Genomic DNA, 19,602 nt, shown 5'->3' with positions numbered 1-19,602 from the left:
AAACCCTAATAAAACCCTAAAACCCTAAAAAAACTACTCCTCTCCAAGGGTCTTGATCCTAATACCTCATCACCGGAGTGGGGTACCCCATTTCACCGTGCTATTTATTTGGCTAGGAGGAGCATTGTCAAGGTCCTATTAGATGCAGGAGCCGACAAGACCGCGCGATCTGATTGCAGACAATTCCATAATCAAAGCCCTGGCGAAGTAGCTGAGTGGACGATTCAACGTTACCCTAACTCTCCTGAGTTGTGTTCCTCACTCGAAAATATTCTCGAGCTTCTTCAATCTCACGAGCGCTAGAATACAACTTCTAATTTCACTTTGTTCCCTTATATCCCATCAAGCTTTATAAGAGAGGAAAGTTGTACACCACGATGGAAACCCTACCTGGCCTGGTGAGGGCTATGGAATTCTCGACAACACATCCCACCGGCCCTTCAATCCCCTACAATCCTAGTAACTAGTATTTTGGGCGGAGCGCAATGGCACCTTTGCCAGTCGCGAGTAACCTTCACCGACCAAATGTATGGTTCGCGTTCTTAGCTTGGGGTCTCAATATCCACATTGTACTCTACCATGGTTCATCAATTGGGTCCCCTATACCATGACAATTGTACGGATCTTTACTAGCGCACCTGGCCCTGGGGTTCTGGCGCTGTGACCAACACGGAATGTTGCCGAGCTGACGGGGATTACTCGAGATGGTATATTGACCCCGTAAACCGTCACTCAAGCAAGGTTTCGTTAACATAGTAGTGTGCAGAATCCCTTGTCTTTGCTCTGCGGATGCGATACGTATATGAGCATGTGTTGTCGTAAGGGACTTCATTATCTCATTGAAGAACAAAGATATCGGTAACCATAGAGCGGACCAAAAGCTTTTGCGAAAGTGAGATACTTTAGAAAATTATTGGTTGTCTAGGATGATGCCAGGCAACACACACACACGATCAAGCTGAGGGAGTTCTTGGGGGTATGCATTGATTTCGATATAGCTTGCCTTTGGACATAATCATGTGTTCGGACTCCGATGTCAAGTTATGCACTTATTCTTTCCTCACCTGTTCCCAGTGCAAGTGCCAGGTTCTAGTACTATTTTGAACAGAGAAAAAGCGGTCATAACCCCAGTTACTCAGTATCAAATCCACATCATGTTATACTGTTATAATGTTATGTTTGATAGCTCATCTTTCTCATACCAGCAATAAGCCTGATCGTGATGACTCAAAGAAATGTTCTAGTATGAAAATTTTAAGTCAATGGTTTTCCTTCAGTCGTTAATCTCTGATTTAACTAATGCTACTATTTGCTTCCAAGAGTGAAATATCCAGATTGTGATAGGATAGCTGAGTAACCGAGTCATTGGGGCTATGACCATCGATATAGTGTATTACGATAATCATAAATTATAAGATTATTAATAGCTGTTCTAGTTTGATGAAATAAATATAAGATAAAAGATTGTAATTAATACACTACTGATTTCTCAAGAATCAGTATTTTGTATCGATATAAAATATCAATATTATTATCATATAAATTGTGATAGACTCCGTTGGCTTCGTGGGTTGGAGGCCAACGGGGTGACCTATTCTAGTGTTTGATAGACTCGTGAGGCCATCGACAGTGATCCTACCCTTTTCCGCCGTGTGCAACATGATAGCCGAGCTGGTTAAGCTACTGATCCTCATGGATCAGTCTATTCTGTGGATATAGGCTACCTTTGTCGCTACTATACTAATCTACAGCGTTTCGTGTTTGATTCCTTACCTAGTAGACAGGTTTTCTACCCTGACAAGTAGACCCTATCACAAATATATTTAAGGAAACTGAGAGTTGCTTACGACTTGTATTGGAGAAATATATTTATAGCATATGTTAGAGAAAAAAATTTTTGTTTGAATCAGAAAATATAATGATAAATTTAGAAAGAAGGTTGATAAACAACTTGAACTTAATAGACAAACTTAACGATTAAATGAAAATTGTAGGCCTCGAATAGACTGACTTGGGATTATCTTGGAAACAGCTTAGCCGGGCGATCCTAGCCCCTGAGCTTTCTGGGCGAGCGCTGCCATGTCAACGTATAGATGGTTTTAACTAAACATATCAATACTGCTGGATAGATGTTACCAGTATACTTAGTGTTAAACGCAAAGATATATATTCAAGCTTGATATGAAGGAAGCCTAGTGATTTTTTGGAGGATTATTATAATTTACAGAGCTGCTGGCCGAGCGCCTTCCCTTGGTTCTTTGCTGGGAACTGTATGTCATTCATCATTCCAATTCTGGCTAGTGCCATAAGCAATCTTTAGTGGCAAATACCAGCGTGTTTGACAATTCCTTCATGACAAACATTCTTTCATGACAAACTAATGTATAAAGCACATCAATAGCCTACGTTTTCGAACTAGGCAAAAAAAGAACTCCGTCCTTGAATGTTCTCTCAGCATTTTTTATGATCAAAAATGCGTTCGTCCCTGTCGACTTTTGAAATAGCCCCTAATGGGATTGTCGAAAATGAAGAATGTCAAAAGCATTCCCTCAATTCAAAGCATGAATCGAATGATACCAGTCCACCTGATGGAGGGATTCGAGCTTGGCTTCAGGTGGTCGGCTCTTTTTTCTTGTTCTTCAATACATGGTGAGTATTAATCTGATTCTCGAGGACAAAGCCCTAGTAGAACTGATAGTAACAGGGGTATTATCAATTCATACGGTGTTTTCGAGACATTCTATGAAAAAAATCTGCTTCGGGGGACCTCTCCTTCAACAATCTCATGGGTTGGGTCTTTGCAGTCATTTATCATCATGTTTCTGGGGGTTTTGACTGGGCCCATCTATGACGCTGGTTTCGTGATGCCTTTATTATATATCGGCTCATTTCTTGTTGTGTTTGGTCACATGATGCTCAGTCTTTGTCAAAGTTTTTGGCAAGTTCTTCTAGCGCAGTCATTCTGCGTTGGTATCGGAGCTGGCCTTCTCTTCGTTCCGAGCATTGCGATCCTCTCCACTTACTTCACAAGGAAGCTCCCTTTCGTGGTGGGAATAGCCGCATCGGGCTCGAGTATTGGTGGTGTCGTTTACCCGATCATGATACATATTCTGCAAAACGAAGTTGGATTTGCGTGGTCCGTCCGCATTGCTGGCTTTGTCGCTCTCTTTGGGCTAGCTATCTCGTGCCTAGTGCTGAGAGTACGCGCACTTCCTGCTGCCCGCCGCAAGCTTGTCGACTGGCAAGCGTTCCGTGAAACACCTTATGCACTGTTCAATATCGGCATGTTCTTGTGCTTCATGGGACTCTACACCCCCTACTATTATATCCAGTCTGTCGCTAATAGCGAGCATATAACTTCCGCGAATTTGGCTTTCTATCTCCTGCCGATTGTGAACGCAACTTCGACTTTTGGACGTTTGGGCATTGGTTACTTTTCCCAGATGACCGGGCCACTCAACATTCTCGTTCCATGCGCTTTGGCGTCTGGAATTCTTGTCCTCTGCTTAATCGTTGGTGTATCGCAGGCTTCCATGTTGGCAATTTCTGCCTTGTACGGCTTTTTCTCTGGATCGCTTGTTTCACTTATGGGTCCCATCCTTGTGATCCTTTCCCCCCATCGTGGTGTGATTGGTACTAGGATCGGAATGTGTTTCACTCTTTTGGGTATTGCCTTGTTGATTGGAACCCCAATCGCCGGCTCTATTCTTGACTCCCATGGTGCAAATATGGTTTGGGTTTACAGCGGTGTCTTGACACTGGCTGGTGGCTTTGCGATAGCGATTAGTCGTATGAGTCAATCGTTTTGGAAGCTCTTTGCGAAAATTTGAGTTGGGCGCTGGAACTACTGGGTAATGTGACGCTTCGCATGCGATATTTGGTGGTCGGTACAGTTAGGTTCCACTGAATTTCGCACCCCAGGCTCCGCCCTATGAGTACATAATATCCTGCCCCCCAAAAAGCTATCTCATGAGTGGAAAAATGACATTCGTAGCCCTAGGTAGACAGAGAACATGTAACAAGGAGGTTCTACGCTCATAGGACTATCTAGGTTCATTATTTGGGGCGGAATTGCAGTCTCATCCTGACCTGCTTAATCTAGCCTGTCGTAAGCCATATCAGGGGGTAGGAAAATATTATGGGAGGTATGGACTGGGGTGTACGAAAATCAGTGGAATGTCACTGTATTACGCTGACCCCCTCACCTCCATATCGACCTGCAAATTCAAACTGGCCGCATCGGTCACTATGTCCCGGCGCTGAATAACGCACTAATGGTAAAGCAGGTATGCAGCGTATGGAGCAAAGAAAGGGTCGATTCGAATGGTTCAATTGGGGTAGTAAACAACTAGGAACATGCAGTGGAACGAGGTAGGATGGCGAAGTAGAGGGGGTGGCTGTGAGGAAGGCGCCCCTGCCGCCAGAGCCGCAACAAAGTAGGTCCGAAGACCCATTAAACACCTCAACAGCGCTTACCTTACTAACTGTAAAAGGTTAAGGCCACTGAAATCTAAAAAGACTGAACCGCAGCCGTATTACTACTATGTACACTGATGGCCGAGGAGTAGCGCTTACATATCTAGCTCGTTATGTAAGGGTATGCCAAGATATTTTACAACGCCAATTTTTGCGGATTGGAGATTGAATTTCATCTTCCTAACCTTAAAAAATGATTTCTCGGACAGTATGTAAAGTTCGGTTTCCATGAATTCGGAGCAGGATCTAAACTTTTTCATGTGTACCAAGTTGTTGTTGGGGCACTTTGGACCCAGTATGCGCAAAATATGATATCTCTCTCATATTCGTTGTTGCTTCGGGTATTAGCTTTGGTATTATGCCCACCGTCCGCACAGCTAGCATTACCCAACCCGATTGTCAAGTCAGGTGTGTGGCACCGGCCTGCAGATTTTCTCTCCCGCCGAACCCAACTAATCTGCGAAGGACGCCGCATTATTATGATGGACCAAAGGATCATTACCACCCCCGGGAGGCTACGGATACTGTAAGTTATGGACAGGATGATCAAGAAGATTCGGTCGGCACGTGCGAAGCCAGCTCCGTACCCAGTCGTCAGGAGGCAGTTGCTAATATAGAAACTAGTATAAAAGCTAGAGCATTAATTGGCTCTGCCCCTAAAAAAGATTTTAAAGTGAAAAACTGTGACTGACACAATTAACTCCGAAATAGAACTTGATGGTCAATTCTCGCAGCAATAGCGTGTTTATTATACATTACCCTCGTAAGTAATTAAGCAGGCAGCCCTGCATGCTTGATTGGCGCTAAATGATCCGGGAGGTCGGCTAATCATCCGCATGCTCCACGCCCGTCGACAAGTGTACAATCTCTGCGTCAATTAAACTTGACAAATTCAGATAGGGCTTCATGATTTCTTGACCCACCAGCAAGCTTTCTGGGTTACCATTCTATACGTTAGCTCATTTGTGGCGATAAAATCGAAGCCTTTTAGTGTTCTGAGGGGCCCATTCCACTTGGAGATCATTCGATGACGCGCTAGCCTGAATAGGCATCAGTGGATTGGAAACCGCTGACCGGGTCGGCAATAAGGATCAGAGCACGATGACGATGACAAGTTGAACCCGTGTCGAGCTGATGTCAATCTAATGACTTGGATGCACAGTGATTACAACATAAAGTAGCTGTCTCGCCTGTAGCTTAGATGCGTGGAAAACTACCTTACACCTACCCTTGTCTTATCGTCCGTGATGTCTGAAGCAACCCCAGTGTTTGAGGGATGGATGGGCCTCGACAAAAAATCAGCTCGGGGCCAAATGGTTTGGCAATCCTTCGAGCCAAAGACGTGGGAAAAATCGGACTTGGATATTCGCATCACTCACTGCGGTGTCTGCGCTTCCGATATTTGTGTGTTGCGAAGCGGATGGGTAAGTTACGCTACATGGCCATAATTCCTGGATAGTCTGCTCACGTACTCGGATAGCGTCCAACTCCATACCCGTGTTGTGTTGGCCACGAAATTGTGGGCACTGTCGTTCGAGTCGGATCGCAAGTGAAAGGACTTCAAATCGGCGACCGAGTGGGTGTCGGCCCCCAGAGCGATTCATGCCGCGGTCGTGTGGACGGCCATTGTGTTGAATGCAGTACTGGAAATGAGAAATACTGTACCAAGTTGTGGACAGGTACATATGCAGGTCGTTATCTTGACGGGACCATGTCCTATGGCGGATATTCGCTGTACAATCGGGTCCCTGCCCACTTCGCAGTCAAGATCCCGGAAAAGATTTCTTCTGCTGCTGCTGCCCCGATGCTGTGTGCTGGGGCAACAGTTTATGCACCACTTAAGCAGTATGGTTGTGGACCAGGCAAGAAGATTGGTATTATAGGAGTCGGGGGGCTGGGGCATTTCGGTATCTTGTTTGCAAAGGCATTGGGCGCAGATTGGGTCTCTGCCTTCTCACGCAAGGCTTCAAAGCGCGATGATGCACTGAAATTGGGAGCCGACACTTACATTGCGACGTCTGAAGATGCAGGCTGGGTGACCGAGCACTCAGGTTCCTTGGATATCATCGTTTCGACTGTTTCGTCCAACACGCTTCCGATTACCGACTACTTGAAACTTTTGAGACCTAATGGTACTTTTGTGCAAGTGGGAAATCCGGAGGATGGCCCTTTCACATTCCCTGCAGGGGCGTTGATTGGCTCGGGTCTTAGGTTTTGTGGTTCGAAAATTGGGAACCCCAATGAATTGCGTGAGATGTTTGCGCTGGCAGCGGAGAAGAATGTCGAGCCGTGGACTGAAGAACGACCAATGAAAGAAGCAAATCAGGCCATTCTCGATATGGACCAGGGTAAGGCTCGGTATCGTTATGTTTTGGTGAACTGAGCTTACTGGGTTGATGTTTCCTCTCAATGCTCTGGCATGGTCTATCTACTTCACAACCTCTACCGGGTGATGGCTCTCGAGCGCATTTCGTGGAGTTCCATTATTCTAGAGCTGTTCATCTGAAGTGATTAGCTTGTGAGTGGTATAGTCTCCTCAGGTCATTAGATTTCAAATGCATTCTATCTTAAAATCAATGAGGTCACCGTCCACACAAAGTCTCTCCATGTTATATAACGGTGCTTGCTAATAGTAGTTTTTCAATGGTGTATACTTCATTTGGGATGGAACACATATAGGTAGGCATATCAGACTATCCCGATGAGCTTCGAACGATGGATTATATCGGAACGCTATTCTATAGACAAACCATAGTAGACTAAAAAACAGGTTACCGAAATAGGAGCAATTTTTCACCTCGCTGGGCACGCCACCTATTGGTCGATCTGAACAACTCGGGGCAGTCTTGGACCGTCCAACCCCACTTTCTGACAAAGGCTTCCGACATCTCCCAGTTTGCTATATCCCAAGGCGGACCCCAGACTAGCAATGCTGGGTCGTTCTCATCAGGATTCCAGAAGCCCATGATATCAATGCAAAGCTGTTCATCATCATAATTATTGCCAGCAAAGATCAATCGATCGCGCATTCTAGGATGAGGGAAGAAGTCTAACCAAGGGTGATGTGGCACAGCACGCTGTATGGCAGTGGGCTGTAGGTAGTTTGGAACAAGTCGGTTGAAAGCCTTTGGCTCAAACGTGCAAAATGGAGACACTGCATCAGGGTGCATCCATCCCTTCACATCCATACCAAGCGCATTCATGTTTTCAGCGAATGCATTGTATACGTTAAGTTTGACCAACGTGAGTAAGTGGTCAACTTGTGGGGTACCTTGCACATAGTCACGACGCACAGTCAATGCGAATTGGTAGGCGCGCCTTCTCTCGCAGGGAGGCGCCAGGCGGCAATGAATTTCCCCTTCATGTTCCTTAGTTTGAGAGGAATTATTGAAGAGGTAAAACGATTGAGCCGATTTATGAACATCCGGTGCTGTATCGCTCTCACTTCTGAATTCCTGTTCGTCGCCACCCCCAAGGGTGCCGATGACCTTCCAGCGCTTAGGAGGAGTAGGGCCATGATTTTTTTGAGCCTTCCTCTTGCCTATAGATAGTTAATCATCACTGAGTGTGTCATACATTCTCCTGTAAGAAGAAGAAGCTTACGATAAGCACGCTGGTTGACACGATTCTGTATCCTACGCCTCTCAGCCCTTATGTCCCAGTGCAAAAGCTCGTCCCTATCACGCTTTTCTCTTGTCATTCGTACAAGAGTTTGTTGAGCACCATTTTCTGACATGGTGTAGTATATATTAATAGATCTTGGTAAAAGGTGGGATGAAAGGAGAGGAGAAGGGCGGGTTATGGCAGTGGCCGTGCGCAGCAATTCGCCTCCTTGGCGATGATCGCTTACGGCGCTAACCAGAAACGGTAACCACCGAGTGGCGGAATTACTGGGTGCGAACGTTCCAGGCCGAAAATATGTATGCAAAAGGTCAGCATCGGTCAGCACCACTACTAAGACCATGCTATCTCCGTTGCTTCAGGCCAAGGCGGTCAGGTTGACTTTGTAGAATAGGCAAAATAGTCATTAAATCGGGCCTTATTCCATCTACATCTAATAATGCATACCCAATACCAATAAACTATGTAATGCACAGCCCGTTATTATCTTTGTAAAAGTTTGGAAATAACTTGCGTCGGCCCTTAGCTTTCTCTTCTACATTTTATACGAGTTTTATTCCGACAATTCTCCCCCCTCATTCAGGGCGTGACCTGGCCAGAAATACCTTCTAATATCAGCGTCATTAATCTGCCTATTTCACTATTCAGTCGACTACAGATGCTATTATAAGGATTTCCGTAGCAAGTATTTATAGTACAGATCTACATACCTCTTATCATTATTATGGAGGTCCGACAATGCTTTGGGCTATACATTATAATATTCTCGGCTTTACCACTGATTTTGGGGGTGCTGTCAGCAATTTCCAGGTAGGAGATCCTGTATACATCTCAAACATTATTTATCGTGTCTAAGTGGTCACAGAGCCTTGCACATTTTTGCTTTTGACGTGGGGCTAGACCGGGGGTGAGGGGGGCGTTCTTGGACGGCTATCAAAGTAAAATTCGCTTTACACCCTCAATTCCTCCTATTAGATATGTTTTACCCATCCAGGCGAATATAGAGGTTTTTTGGAGTGTGGATTTCTCGATTTACTAGTCGTGATTTGTGATATCAGCTGAAATTCATGATTCCCGTGGCTTTATAGTTCCTACTTTATAGAAGACGTTCCTTGGTGTTCTAGACAAAGCCTTGCTTAACTCGTGGATAGGTTCCCTGCGTGACCCAAGCGGTAGATAAAATACGCCAGGTGTCAAAATGCTGGTTATAAAGAGAAACGGTGTCTCAAAGGGCAGTACTACATGCCGTTACTCGGGACCTGTCATTTACAAGGCCAAATGATAGTCATGATCTTAGGTTAAACTTGAACTGCAGAAGATTTCATTGCGCGGATTGAGTTCCCCGAATTCTCAAGCCAAGTACACCTGTCGCATGTCTAGATAAGATACCCTGCATGCAGGTCGAATGAAGCATTGTCAATTCTACCTAAATAGTATGCCCGTCAAATCCGAATCGTATTCTACCTGTTCATACTAGGCGGACGAGCTCACTCTTCTGTCTCTTTTAGAGGAGCCGTATCCACATACAGATAGGGCACCATACTCTTCGGGTGACGGTCGCCCTGGATGTCCGCTGAGAACGCAACTCTGTTTACTGCCTCCATATCATCTTCGGTAAGCTCAACACGAAGACTACCGATGTTTTCGTCCAGATTTTGGGACTTCGTAGTGCCGGGTATTGGGATGATTCTGTCATATAGTGCAGATATCCAGGCCAAAGTAAGTTGACCGACAGAGCATTGCTTCTTCAGGGCCAACTCCTCGATTTCTCTTACGATAGCCAGATTTTTGTCGAAGTTTTCTTTCGAGAATCGGGGTAAGATGCGACGACGATCATTTTCATCAAGATCATCTGGCCTCTGGAGCTTGCCAGTTAAGAACCCACGGCTGAATGGTGAATAGGGAATAACTGCAACCCCAAGCTCACGGCATGCATCCATCAGACCATTCTTCAAGCTGTCAATGGCGAAAGGAGACAGCTCAATCTGCACGGCTGCAATAGGATGAATGCGATGGGCGCGTCGTAGAGTGTCAGCAGAGCATTCACTCAGTCCAAGATACTTAACCAGGCCTTCATCCACCAATTTCGCCATTGCAGCAACGGTAATTTCAATCGGTTGAATGGGATCAATCCGATGGCAATAGTATAGATCGATCGCATCGCCTTTCTTCAACCCAAGTCGGTCACGGCTTTTCAGACACGCCTCACGCACATATTCTGGGCTGTTGTGGATGGATGATGGCTGGCCGGGGTGTTGTTTGATGCCAAATTTGGTCGCAAGGAAAATATCATTGCGCTTGCCGCTTCGGCGGAACCACCTGCCAAGGGAATGTTTTCATTAACGGCATGTCGCGAGAGCGTCGTGATCCAAGCTTACTTAGCGAGGATGTCTTCATTGTCAGCATAGACATCAGCTGAGTCCCAAAAAGTAACGCCCTTCGCGAGGGCGTAGTCCAGGAAGTTCAGACGATCTTCATCGGGCAGCCTCTTGTCGTAGAACATAGACAAACCCATCAAGCCAAGACCTAGGGACTCAATTATGTTGGTCTGGGATATTATTCCAGCAATGTTCAAGGTCTATACGCACCTTGTGCAGATACGAGTGGCCCATTCTCTCCTAGCTGTCTTGTCGATAGCATGGCCATGTTCATGTATTGGGTAGGTGGGAGCCTGGAAGGGTGTGGGTAGATCACGGAAGTGAGATGATTGATGCTTGACTTACATATGTGCAGAGAACTTGGAATTTAAACCTTTCCGAGTTTCTAATATCATGAAAGCTCTCTGAAATCCGCTCTCTGAAATCCGCTCTCTGAAACCTGTACTCCTTCGTCATTGACCCGCATGGCCCGTCCTTCAAATATTAGACGGCGAATGCTGAGTGATTACTTGACTAGCCGAATTGGGTAAGGTTGCAGATTTAGCTCTCAAGTGAACCACAGAAATTGCTTCTATTCATTGAGGGAGTGGAGATGCGACAATCTAGAGAACTCTGAATACGATAGGAGTCCTGCTACCCCTGCTACCCGATACCAAAAATATTTGAAAGGTTTCCCCAGGCAGAGAGCCATTTTTGGCGTTAGCACTAACCACGCCCATCTCAAAAACTCCAACTGGCGTAAAGACTGGTAGCAAACAGTCGCTTATGGCACTACCCGAAAATTCTAAACCAGTTATGTTACTTTTCTATCGTTTAGTGCAGTGCTCTTTTTGCTCTGACCGCCGCATTATGGGCATGTCCATACATCCCCACTTTTCGATGATGGGGAAGAAAATATATATTGGAATACAATGCGTTAGAGGGTATGTTGCGAAATTCTTATGAGCCATCTGCCCCTTTCCCTATGCCAGAATCCTCACTTATAGCATTTTTCTAAACTCTGAATAGTGAGTGCTTCACAGGACAGCGCGATGCAACTCCGACACAATTGTCTTGGTACATGGAGCGGTATGTGGCACTTCCTTGTGCTGGGCACCAGCGACTCCGACAAATTTTCTGGAGACGTCAACCACCTTTGCCCGGGAAACGGCACTCATGATGACCCGTATATTATATCATGGGATGAAAATGATGCATTAAATGCCCGCAATTATGGTGCTGGGAGAAAAGGCATCATTATAGCTATTTCGGGCATGTCAACCCTCTCAGTAGCTTTTGCATCGAGTGCTTATTCGGGAGATTTGTCTGCCATTTGCCATTATTTTGGAGTTTCTGATGAGGCTTCGACACTGGGCTTATCGCTTTATGTCCTGGGGTTCGCGATAGGGCCGCTACTATGGGCCCCACTGAGTGAGGCGTTTGGCAGGAGAATCATGTTCTTAACCACCTTCAGCCTTTTCACCATCTTCAATATTGCGGCAGCCGTTTCAGCTAATTTCGCTTCGCTGATCGTTTTCAGAGCTTTGGCCGGAACGTTCGGCGCTGCACCTCTTACTAACTCTGGAGGGGTTGTGGCTGATCTATACGATGCGGAAACGAGAGGGCTTGCCGCGGTCTTTTACTCATGCGCCACCTTCCTCGGGCCTGTCCTTGGTCCAGTCGCAGGGGGATTCCTTGGAGAGACTCAAGGCTGGAGATGGATCGAGGGCTTGCTGGCATTCTACTCTGGAATTATGTTAATCCTCGGTATCGTTGCTGTTCCCGAAACCTTCAGTATCGTTCTTCTTCGGCGACGAGCCGCTATGCTCTCGATGCAGACGGGAAATTTTTATGTTACAAGTGATGATCATCGCAACCCTCCAGGGTCTCTAATAAGGAGATTTCAGGAAGCGACGAGCCGTCCTTTGCGCCTGCTCTACAAAGAGCCTTTAGTGATTGTCCTCGCGCTCTACATGTCTTTCATCTACGGCACCACCTATCTATTGCTAGCAGCACTACCTATCGTTTTCCAGCAAGTCCGCGGATGGAGCCCAGGGGTAGGTGACCTTCCATTCATTTCCATTGCGATAGGCATGTGTTTTGCTACAGTTTTCATGGTCTTCATCAACCGTCAATACGCAAGAAAATCCAGAGCATCCCAGAGTGGCCAGCGCCCCCCAGAAGCACGCCTGCTTTCGGCCCAAGTTGGGGCAGTTTTCATTCCCAGCGGTCTCTTTCTTTTTGCATGGACCAATTCTCCCTCGGTGCATTGGGCTGTTTGTATGGTGGGAATCGCTATGTTTGGATTTGGCAATATCTGTGTTTCATTAGCATTGGTCAACTATCTCGTCGATAGCTATGTGGCATATTCGGCCTCAGCTCTTGCCGCTGCGACGGTAATGCGATCACTTTGTGGGGCGGTGTTTCCGCTTTTCACAACGTATATGTACGAAAGGTTAGGGATTCACTGGGCAAGCAGTGTACCGGGCTTTCTGTCTCTGGCTTGTCTTCCAGCTGCATTCATATTATCCAAGTATGGACCCCAGATACGCCAACGTTCCAAGTTTGCTATCGCGATGAGCGAGGAGAAGTAGCATTCATAAAATATTACCATGTGTTGCACAATGACATCCTCGTGGCGTCTTTCTACAATAAAGGAAAGGTTTATCCAAAGCTCAACAGATAAAAAATGAAGCTTATTATGACATCACCCCAATTTAGGACTGCAGTATATCACGGCACCACTCAAAAGTATCTGGGATTTCGTTAGTCAGCTAAAGCAGACATGTCCGTTTTCGACCTAGAACGTGATATAGCATTGCTGTAAGTATTAGTTTAACATTTTTTTAAATCCAGTTTAATAGTATATATACCAGTGAGGCTAAGGTAACAGGGACAATAAAGTGATCCTAGGGTTTGACAATCATATACAAAGTAATAATAAGTATTATAGAGTAGTAAGATCAGGAGTGAGCATACTTTAATACTAATATTTGTTATTGCCTGATGGCCGCTCTTGCCCGCTGTAGTGGTGAGCCGCTGCTTTCAACACTGTCCTCGACTCCTCATGAGTAGGAGGGACTGATGAATCAGAAAGAATTGGCTTGAAAGCATTGAATGGAGTTGTTGTCAATAAAATTATGCTAATATAAGTTACTGATAAATTATTCTATATAATCAAATCTAATGTGCTACTGTTACATAAGCTAACTTGATTGCAGTTCATATTATTTACTGTGCTGCTTATTATTCTAATCCTCAAAGCGGTACTCTTCTGAGCTTCTCTCCCCTACCTGCAAAGTTTGTACCCACGAAAATGTAATAAATAATACTAATATCAAGAAATATATTTCTCTTTTACCTGAAAAGAAATTATCAGATGACGCACCAGATAAACTTATATACTCTCCGATATTGGCAAAGAGTATATTAGTATAAACAGCAAAAATCGCATATTTCTTTGTTTTTATCTTGTTTTCATATCTAATAAAAGATCACGATTGTATAAATAGTGGAAACCTGATTTTTAGAACAGTTAGAAGAAGACATCAGTGGCTTTTTAAATAGTATAGTAAATATACTAGACAGCAACTTGCTAATCTTCTGCTATAATAGATCTCCAGTTGACACCATCATGGCCGTTTAACCAAGCGGGTGATCCCAGATGCTCCTCAACCTCATGGACGCGCGGGTTAGCTCCACCATTCGCTGCGGGATAGCTCTGGAAGGACAGGGCAGGTTCGCCTCTTTGTGCGCGCCAGTAGTTTGTCGATTGAAGCAAGCTACGACTGCCACGAACAACCCAAGGCCACTTCTGCACAAATGCTTCGGTCACCTCCCAACCGTGCGGATCCCATGGCTCTCCCCATACAATCACACCACCGTGCCCGCTGCTTACGACTTGTAAACCTCGCATATCGCGACAAAGCTGCGCTGCATTATACGTAGTCTCAGGTTGACGCAGTAGACTATCACGAAGTTCGGCCACAGGTAAGAGGTCAATCCATGGATGATGGTGGACATTGCGTTGCAGAGCGGTGGGTTGCAGACTGGCTGGCAAGGCGTGGAAGTACGACTCGCTGATACTCAGTGATGTGAGCGAGGATCGAGCGCTAGGTGCCATGCGCTCTGATGTGTATCCAAGAATTTTTGCATTAACCACTAGGGATCGTGTAATATTGAACTGGACGAGGCCTGGGAGAGGTTCGGTGTCCAGGCATCTTTGCTCATAGCGCTGTGATATCCATGACGAGAACTGATTGATGAACTGCTCCGTCTCCATGGAATCTGGCTGACAAGCCGTAAAGGAGACTATCTTGTCTAGTAGCGGAGAGCGATTGTTCTGCACCAATTGATCCTGCCTGAGCAGATTAAGCTGCGGGTTATTTAGGATGGTGTTTCCTGAATCGTGGCGTGCTGGCCTGCATGGTGCGGAATAGACCAGGAGTTTAGGCTTTTTCCGCTGCCCTTTCGATTGCCGCAAGAGTTGGTGCTGTATGTTAGTGATGTCTCCGTCTAGCAGTCACTGGTGTGGGGTCGACATACGCCTGGCTCTTTGATTGACCCGATCTTGCAACTTTTTCCTCTCCTTAGGGTCAGTTATGCCTGTCCAATCATCTCTGTCGCCAGCTTGCAGCTGCTGAGGCATGAACTGCAGTGGAATTTGCTGCGCAGACATCGTTAATCTGGAGGCTGTACTTCCCATGATAGAAGGAAGTTACTGGTTGCATCATGCAGAAGATCTGCAAAAAGGGATGATTTGTAATACATGGTGCCGACGGGCGTGATGTCATTGGTTCCTATCCTACCCGGAGATAAACATGATAGAAGACTATATACACATCCTGACAGAATAACTTGACAATTTAGGGTCGAGTGTAAAGAATTGAAAAATAGACGATATTTTCAAAGATATGATATATATTACTCCAGGAAATGCCTGGTTCGCGAACTAGTTTCTATATCCGAGGTCTTGATCCGCACGATGAAGTTCGTCTACAGCGTGAGATAAGAAAAATGTTCTCAGGTCTGTAGCTTGTACACTCTCGTAACGATCATTATCTAGTGTATCACCCAACTGGGTTTCAGGCTGAACGCACCAGTATGCAAAACATCTGTAATAAAAGATGAGTGTTGAGCAGGCGGAACCGCTTCAGTCAGTTACTTACTTTGGTGCCCAGCTCATCACATCACTAGGACTTTTTCTGAACGAGTCCAGTACCGTCGCGTGTAGCTCTTCGATAGATCCCCGGCTCACAAGGTTGAGTGGGGCAGTATAGACATCGTCAAAGCAGTCTTTGATCTCAAGGATAGTTTTGCGGTCACCGCGGACTATACTGGTAAGCAGAGCTCATAAGACGTAAGACAAAAGCAATTGTCGTAGGCTGGCAATCGTTCAGACTTACATCTCAGTACTCCAACTGCACTTTTATCCAATGCAACCGCCGCTGTGTAAGCAGCTGCGGTCTCGTAGGTTGTTAGATCCCATGTCTCCTCGCCCGTGCCCCAGAAAGAGATTGAACGGGTAGTGCGATCCCAACATCCAAAGAACTCGCTCCAGAACGTCTCCATCAAGCCACCTGTTAGGATATGGACTCCTGCAACTGTTCCTTTTGAGGCTAGGAGATACTCCCTAATAATCCGCGCTGAATCTTTCGGAAAAATAGCATTGGCCGGTATGTTCGTGTAATCCACAGCGAAGTCACCAGCAATGTACCGAGGGACATTTAATTCTTCACAAGCGTCTATCAGGACCTTTTGTCCCCGTACCATCACTTCCGTGCTGCCAAAATAGCAGCAAATAACCACGTTGGCTCCCTTAACAAACAAACGCGCTGCAGCCCTGTCATCGAATTCGCCTTTGATTACCTCGACATTCCTTGCCAGCAGAAGAGAATGCGGCAGCTTCTCCGGACTCCGACAGTAGCCTCGGATATATATGTCAGGATACGCCTGCAGCGATCTGGCTATACACTGCGCAAATTTTCCCGTCAGCCCAGCGATAGCTACTGTGGTAGGCATTTTAATTGAGCACGGACAGATAGGAAACGTCGAAGGAAATTGACAAGGAGGGAGAAATGTGAACGAATCACGGATAGATCGAGCTTTATATATCTTGGAATTTGTTACGTTTACGTTAGTTACGAGAAAAGAGGTGGATACTCCCCCATGAAAGGAATCTGGTATTTGTCATCGAGTATATCGGCTGATAAATCGGCGTGCGCAAATCCCTGATCAACGAGCCAATTGTCTCTCCTGTCAGTATGTGGGTGTCCATATCTCTTCATGTCTGCTTCAAGGCAGCCTTAATGATCCTCTCTTGCTTACAGTAAAATCTACTACAATGATGTACTAGGGAATACTTCCGGTTCTTAGGAGAGAGATTCTACTTTGGCCTAGCGTAAAACCTCAACATAACTGATGCAATTTATCTCGAAAAGCCTAACCGAGCAAATGTGCACTTCTATGTCCTAGTTCGATACAACTGTTACAGTTTCGCCATAACTATTCATAGACACAGGAAAGTAGTCCCCCTTCAGCCGATACACATCCTTACCAGCTACTGAGCCTCCACTCCTGATGAGACGAGCCGCTTCTCAAGGAAATTCGGCTCCCCAAATGCTTGCTTGACCCCCTCTCGTCCGATGACTCGCAAGTACCATTGGACTGTCGAAGGATACTGGCACTGCAAATCCGCATCTACAACCTGTCCATAGCCCCAGACCATCGCCGCTGCAACAGAAAGATCAGCCATGCTAAGATCACCTGATGCCACAAATTCGCGGCCTTGAAGGTGTGCCTCCAGGACACTGAGGGAGACTTCCAGCCGGGAATAGGACCTCAATTCTAGAGCTTCATCAAACCCTGCCATGCCATAACGCCATAGAACCATATTTTGCAACGGTTCGAATAGCTCATGATCAGCAAATTCAGTCCACTGACGAATCAGAGCTCGCTCATCCGCGGAGGAGCCTAGGAGCTGAACGCTCGCGGGACCACTTTCAGCGACATATTGCAGAATGGCATCCGATTCGAAGAGACTCAGGCCGGTAACACTTCTGAATGCCGGTACCTTGCCTAGTGGGAAGTCAAGTAAGAACTCGGGCGACTTGTTTGTCTTGGTCATGATGAATTCCGGGGCAATATCCACCGTACGCCCATTCAAAGCTGCAGCTGCTTGAACCTAAGTCTTCTATTAGATCACCAGTTCTATGTTGTGTAAGGCATGTATGAGGCATAGATACTTTCATCACCCGAGGATTGAACGGGTATGTGTAGATCGTTCCAATAGAAGTCATTGGTGATACTTTAGCTAACTTTGCCGGTCTGCGAATTGAACTTGGGACAGTGAGTCTTGACGTTGATCTCGGCCATGGATGCTACTTCCTTATAAGTTGCTTCTTCTGAGCTGCTGAATAATGCAATAGCTACTTCTCAGTGTTTCATAATTACAGGACAAATGCAGAACTTCGAAATGCTGAATTTTGACATGGGGAAGTTCGATTTGTAATCCGTTCTATTGGCCGAAAGATCATCTTTTTGTCGGATCATATTACTGTGGCGCTTGAAGGCAGTAGTTGACAGAACACTTCAGAATGATAGGCTCGCCGCTGTGGATACGCCATGACCAACATTGTAGGACCATGGATCCTACCCGAATTTCGCTAGTGCTAAATAGGTAGCATTACTTTTGGTTCGGATGTCAGTAACTTGCATTAGCGCCAAACCTAATTTTGGACCCATAATGTAAGTCGTCCTTCGTGTCAATAGTTGGTAATAGAGTAAGTTCTATTTCCCCTTAGTATCTGGTTCTGAAAGTCAAGAATCCTCACTGCGCTATTTTTCCGATATGTTCGCCGGAAGAAGTACCAAAACAAGTGAAATATCTGGTAAGTTGTGTTAGACCTCATTCGGGACTAGTACAGCTTCCCATACGATTGAATAAGTGTGGACAAACCCAGTGGGACAGGATGAGATTCTACTGAGACTGGGAACAACAGGAGCCATACTTACTGGTTAATGCCAGTATAGTATATCCTTTCTATTTCTAGATTGTTGTTTTCTTTCGACGTTCACCATTGGTGCCCCATGGAACTACCGTGCTAGTCATTCCACTATTATCTCTGTACTGGTCTTCCGTTGAGAGCCGTTAGGAGGTTGGCAGTTTCGCACTAGTCTAGGAATGTTTGACTACTAACTTTCCCGACTATCTACCAGATGGTCGGCGAAGAGCACACCAAGCAGAGGTTTGATCTCCTTGCGACACGCACTACGGCCCACCAGAATGTCCAATGCTCACAATCCTCGCCTCCTCTCAAGCAGCATCTAACGGTCCGTGGCTCCCTGACCAGAATTTCCTCTGTATGACAACGAAAATCCCCCCCGGCGCCCACCCAAAAGAAGGTAGGTAAGAAGATACGCTATTATTAACAGGGTCCCGTCTGACGTGAGGTTCCGCAATAGATCACCCCAACGGAGTTACCTTATCACCGCCACCTACTATCGGGTCTGGTTCCCTGTCGGGGGTAAATGGAACTTAACACCGTTGCTTACTCTGTATCCTTCGTTTAGTTGCTTCTGTATGTTTTGAAGCGTCTCTGCTTCCAGAACTCGGCCATAATCGAACGCTACTGCTGGAGTGGAGACGATCAGTGCTCCCGGACTTTAGATCAAGAAGAATTTATCGAAATTCTTGGTTGTCTATTTTGCCACCTAAGCTGTTCTTCTACGCACATATTTCACGTCTAGTGTAACGGCTCGTCCCCGGCCCATGCCTGAAGTAACCTGTTTCCAACATACGCTTAATACGTAGTTTAATTACTGACCGGTCAGATTGTGCTTAGTCCATACCGAAAGGAGTGATGGATCTGAGGCCTTTTAAGAGTAGACGGTATAATGTTCTCGTTCTTTGTACCGCAAACAATAGCCGTATAAAATACTAACTTACCAGACCAGGCCGCCTGACCCTCCGGATTCCAGTTGTGGTTTCTACGTTTTCACGTAAAGGATACGAAATTTATGTCCAGATGATTTGTGATAGCGACTACAACAATAGAAAGAAAGAAAGGAAGGAAGGAAGGGAAAGAAAGCAATAAAAGGAAATGCTATACACCTCTTACCATCCTCGGCGATGTTGAGTCCTCACACG

The 19,602-nt window shown here is 45.8% G+C and overlaps 8 protein-coding genes across 8 annotated transcripts; 3 read left to right on the top strand and 5 right to left on the bottom strand.

Annotated features, from left to right (window-relative positions):
* Nucleotides 1-2,473: 2,473 nt before the first annotated feature.
* Nucleotides 2,474-3,830, top strand: BO85DRAFT_473232 (major facilitator superfamily protein; the record flags this gene model as incomplete). The annotated part of the gene is made up of 2 exons (XM_025662610.1): nucleotides 2,474-2,649; nucleotides 2,705-3,830. The coding sequence occupies 2 exons, from the start codon at nucleotides 2,474-2,476 to the stop codon at nucleotides 3,828-3,830; spliced, it is 1,302 nt and encodes a 433-aa protein (XP_025509626.1).
* A 1,893-nt stretch (nucleotides 3,831-5,723) lies between these two features.
* BO85DRAFT_509992 (NAD(P)-dependent alcohol dehydrogenase) lies at nucleotides 5,724-6,984 on the top strand (the record flags this gene model as incomplete). The annotated part of the gene is made up of 2 exons (XM_025664522.1): nucleotides 5,724-5,900; nucleotides 5,957-6,984. 2 exons carry the CDS (start codon nucleotides 5,724-5,726, stop codon nucleotides 6,857-6,859), a joined length of 1,080 nt encoding a protein of 359 aa, XP_025509625.1. The 3' UTR covers nucleotides 6,860-6,984.
* A 145-nt stretch (nucleotides 6,985-7,129) lies between these two features.
* On the bottom strand, nucleotides 7,130-8,238 carry BO85DRAFT_524949 (bZIP transcription factor). The gene is made up of 2 exons (XM_025665449.1): nucleotides 8,080-8,238; nucleotides 7,130-8,017 (listed from the first exon to the last, which is right to left on the bottom strand). Exons 1-2 carry the CDS (start codon nucleotides 8,210-8,212, stop codon nucleotides 7,248-7,250), a joined length of 903 nt encoding a protein of 300 aa, XP_025509624.1. The 5' UTR covers nucleotides 8,213-8,238; the 3' UTR covers nucleotides 7,130-7,247.
* Nucleotides 8,239-9,537: 1,299 nt separating this feature from the next.
* Nucleotides 9,538-10,743, bottom strand: BO85DRAFT_482396 (aldo-keto reductase; the record flags this gene model as incomplete). Its single annotated transcript, XM_025663097.1, has 3 exons — nucleotides 9,538-10,416; nucleotides 10,476-10,623; nucleotides 10,686-10,743. The coding sequence occupies 3 exons, from the start codon at nucleotides 10,741-10,743 to the stop codon at nucleotides 9,585-9,587; spliced, it is 1,038 nt and encodes a 345-aa protein (XP_025509623.1). The 3' UTR covers nucleotides 9,538-9,584.
* A 763-nt stretch (nucleotides 10,744-11,506) lies between these two features.
* On the top strand, nucleotides 11,507-13,048 carry BO85DRAFT_509987 (MFS transporter; the record flags this gene model as incomplete). Its single annotated transcript, XM_025664520.1, has 1 exon — nucleotides 11,507-13,048. The coding sequence occupies one exon, from the start codon at nucleotides 11,507-11,509 to the stop codon at nucleotides 13,046-13,048; it is 1,542 nt and encodes a 513-aa protein (XP_025509622.1).
* Nucleotides 13,049-14,010: 962 nt separating this feature from the next.
* Nucleotides 14,011-15,132, bottom strand: BO85DRAFT_509980 (bZIP transcription factor; the record flags this gene model as incomplete). The annotated part of the gene is made up of 2 exons (XM_025664519.1): nucleotides 14,011-14,921; nucleotides 15,000-15,132. 2 exons carry the CDS (start codon nucleotides 15,130-15,132, stop codon nucleotides 14,050-14,052), a joined length of 1,005 nt encoding a protein of 334 aa, XP_025509621.1. The 3' UTR covers nucleotides 14,011-14,049.
* Nucleotides 15,133-15,405: 273 nt separating this feature from the next.
* Nucleotides 15,406-16,475, bottom strand: BO85DRAFT_509975 (NAD(P)-binding protein; the record flags this gene model as incomplete). The annotated part of the gene is made up of 3 exons (XM_025664518.1): nucleotides 15,406-15,568; nucleotides 15,623-15,785; nucleotides 15,860-16,475. 3 exons carry the CDS (start codon nucleotides 16,473-16,475, stop codon nucleotides 15,406-15,408), a joined length of 942 nt encoding a protein of 313 aa, XP_025509620.1.
* Nucleotides 16,476-17,013: 538 nt separating this feature from the next.
* On the bottom strand, nucleotides 17,014-17,752 carry BO85DRAFT_385734 (glutathione S-transferase family protein; the record flags this gene model as incomplete). Its single annotated transcript, XM_025656613.1, has 2 exons — nucleotides 17,014-17,637; nucleotides 17,699-17,752. 2 exons carry the CDS (start codon nucleotides 17,750-17,752, stop codon nucleotides 17,014-17,016), a joined length of 678 nt encoding a protein of 225 aa, XP_025509619.1.
* Between the last annotated feature and the right edge of the window lie 1,850 nt (nucleotides 17,753-19,602).

The sequence above is a fragment of the Aspergillus piperis genome (assembly GCF_003184755.1).
Source record: "Aspergillus piperis CBS 112811 unplaced genomic scaffold BO85scaffold_43, whole genome shotgun sequence".
Taxonomy (NCBI): Eukaryota; Fungi; Ascomycota; class Eurotiomycetes; order Eurotiales; family Aspergillaceae; genus Aspergillus; species Aspergillus piperis.
This window is presented reverse-complemented; position numbering and strand designations above follow the sequence as displayed.

Bases quoted from the DNA above. Each gene is read 5' to 3' on its own strand.
- BO85DRAFT_524949 (XM_025665449.1), bottom strand. From the start codon at position 8,212: ATGTCAGAAAATGGTGCTCAACAAACTCTTGTACGAATGACAAGAGAA. The intron at 8,018-8,079 runs GTAAGCTTCTTC...AACTATCTATAG, and splicing joins TGTCAACCAGCGTGCTTATC to GCAAGAGGAAGGCTCAAAAA.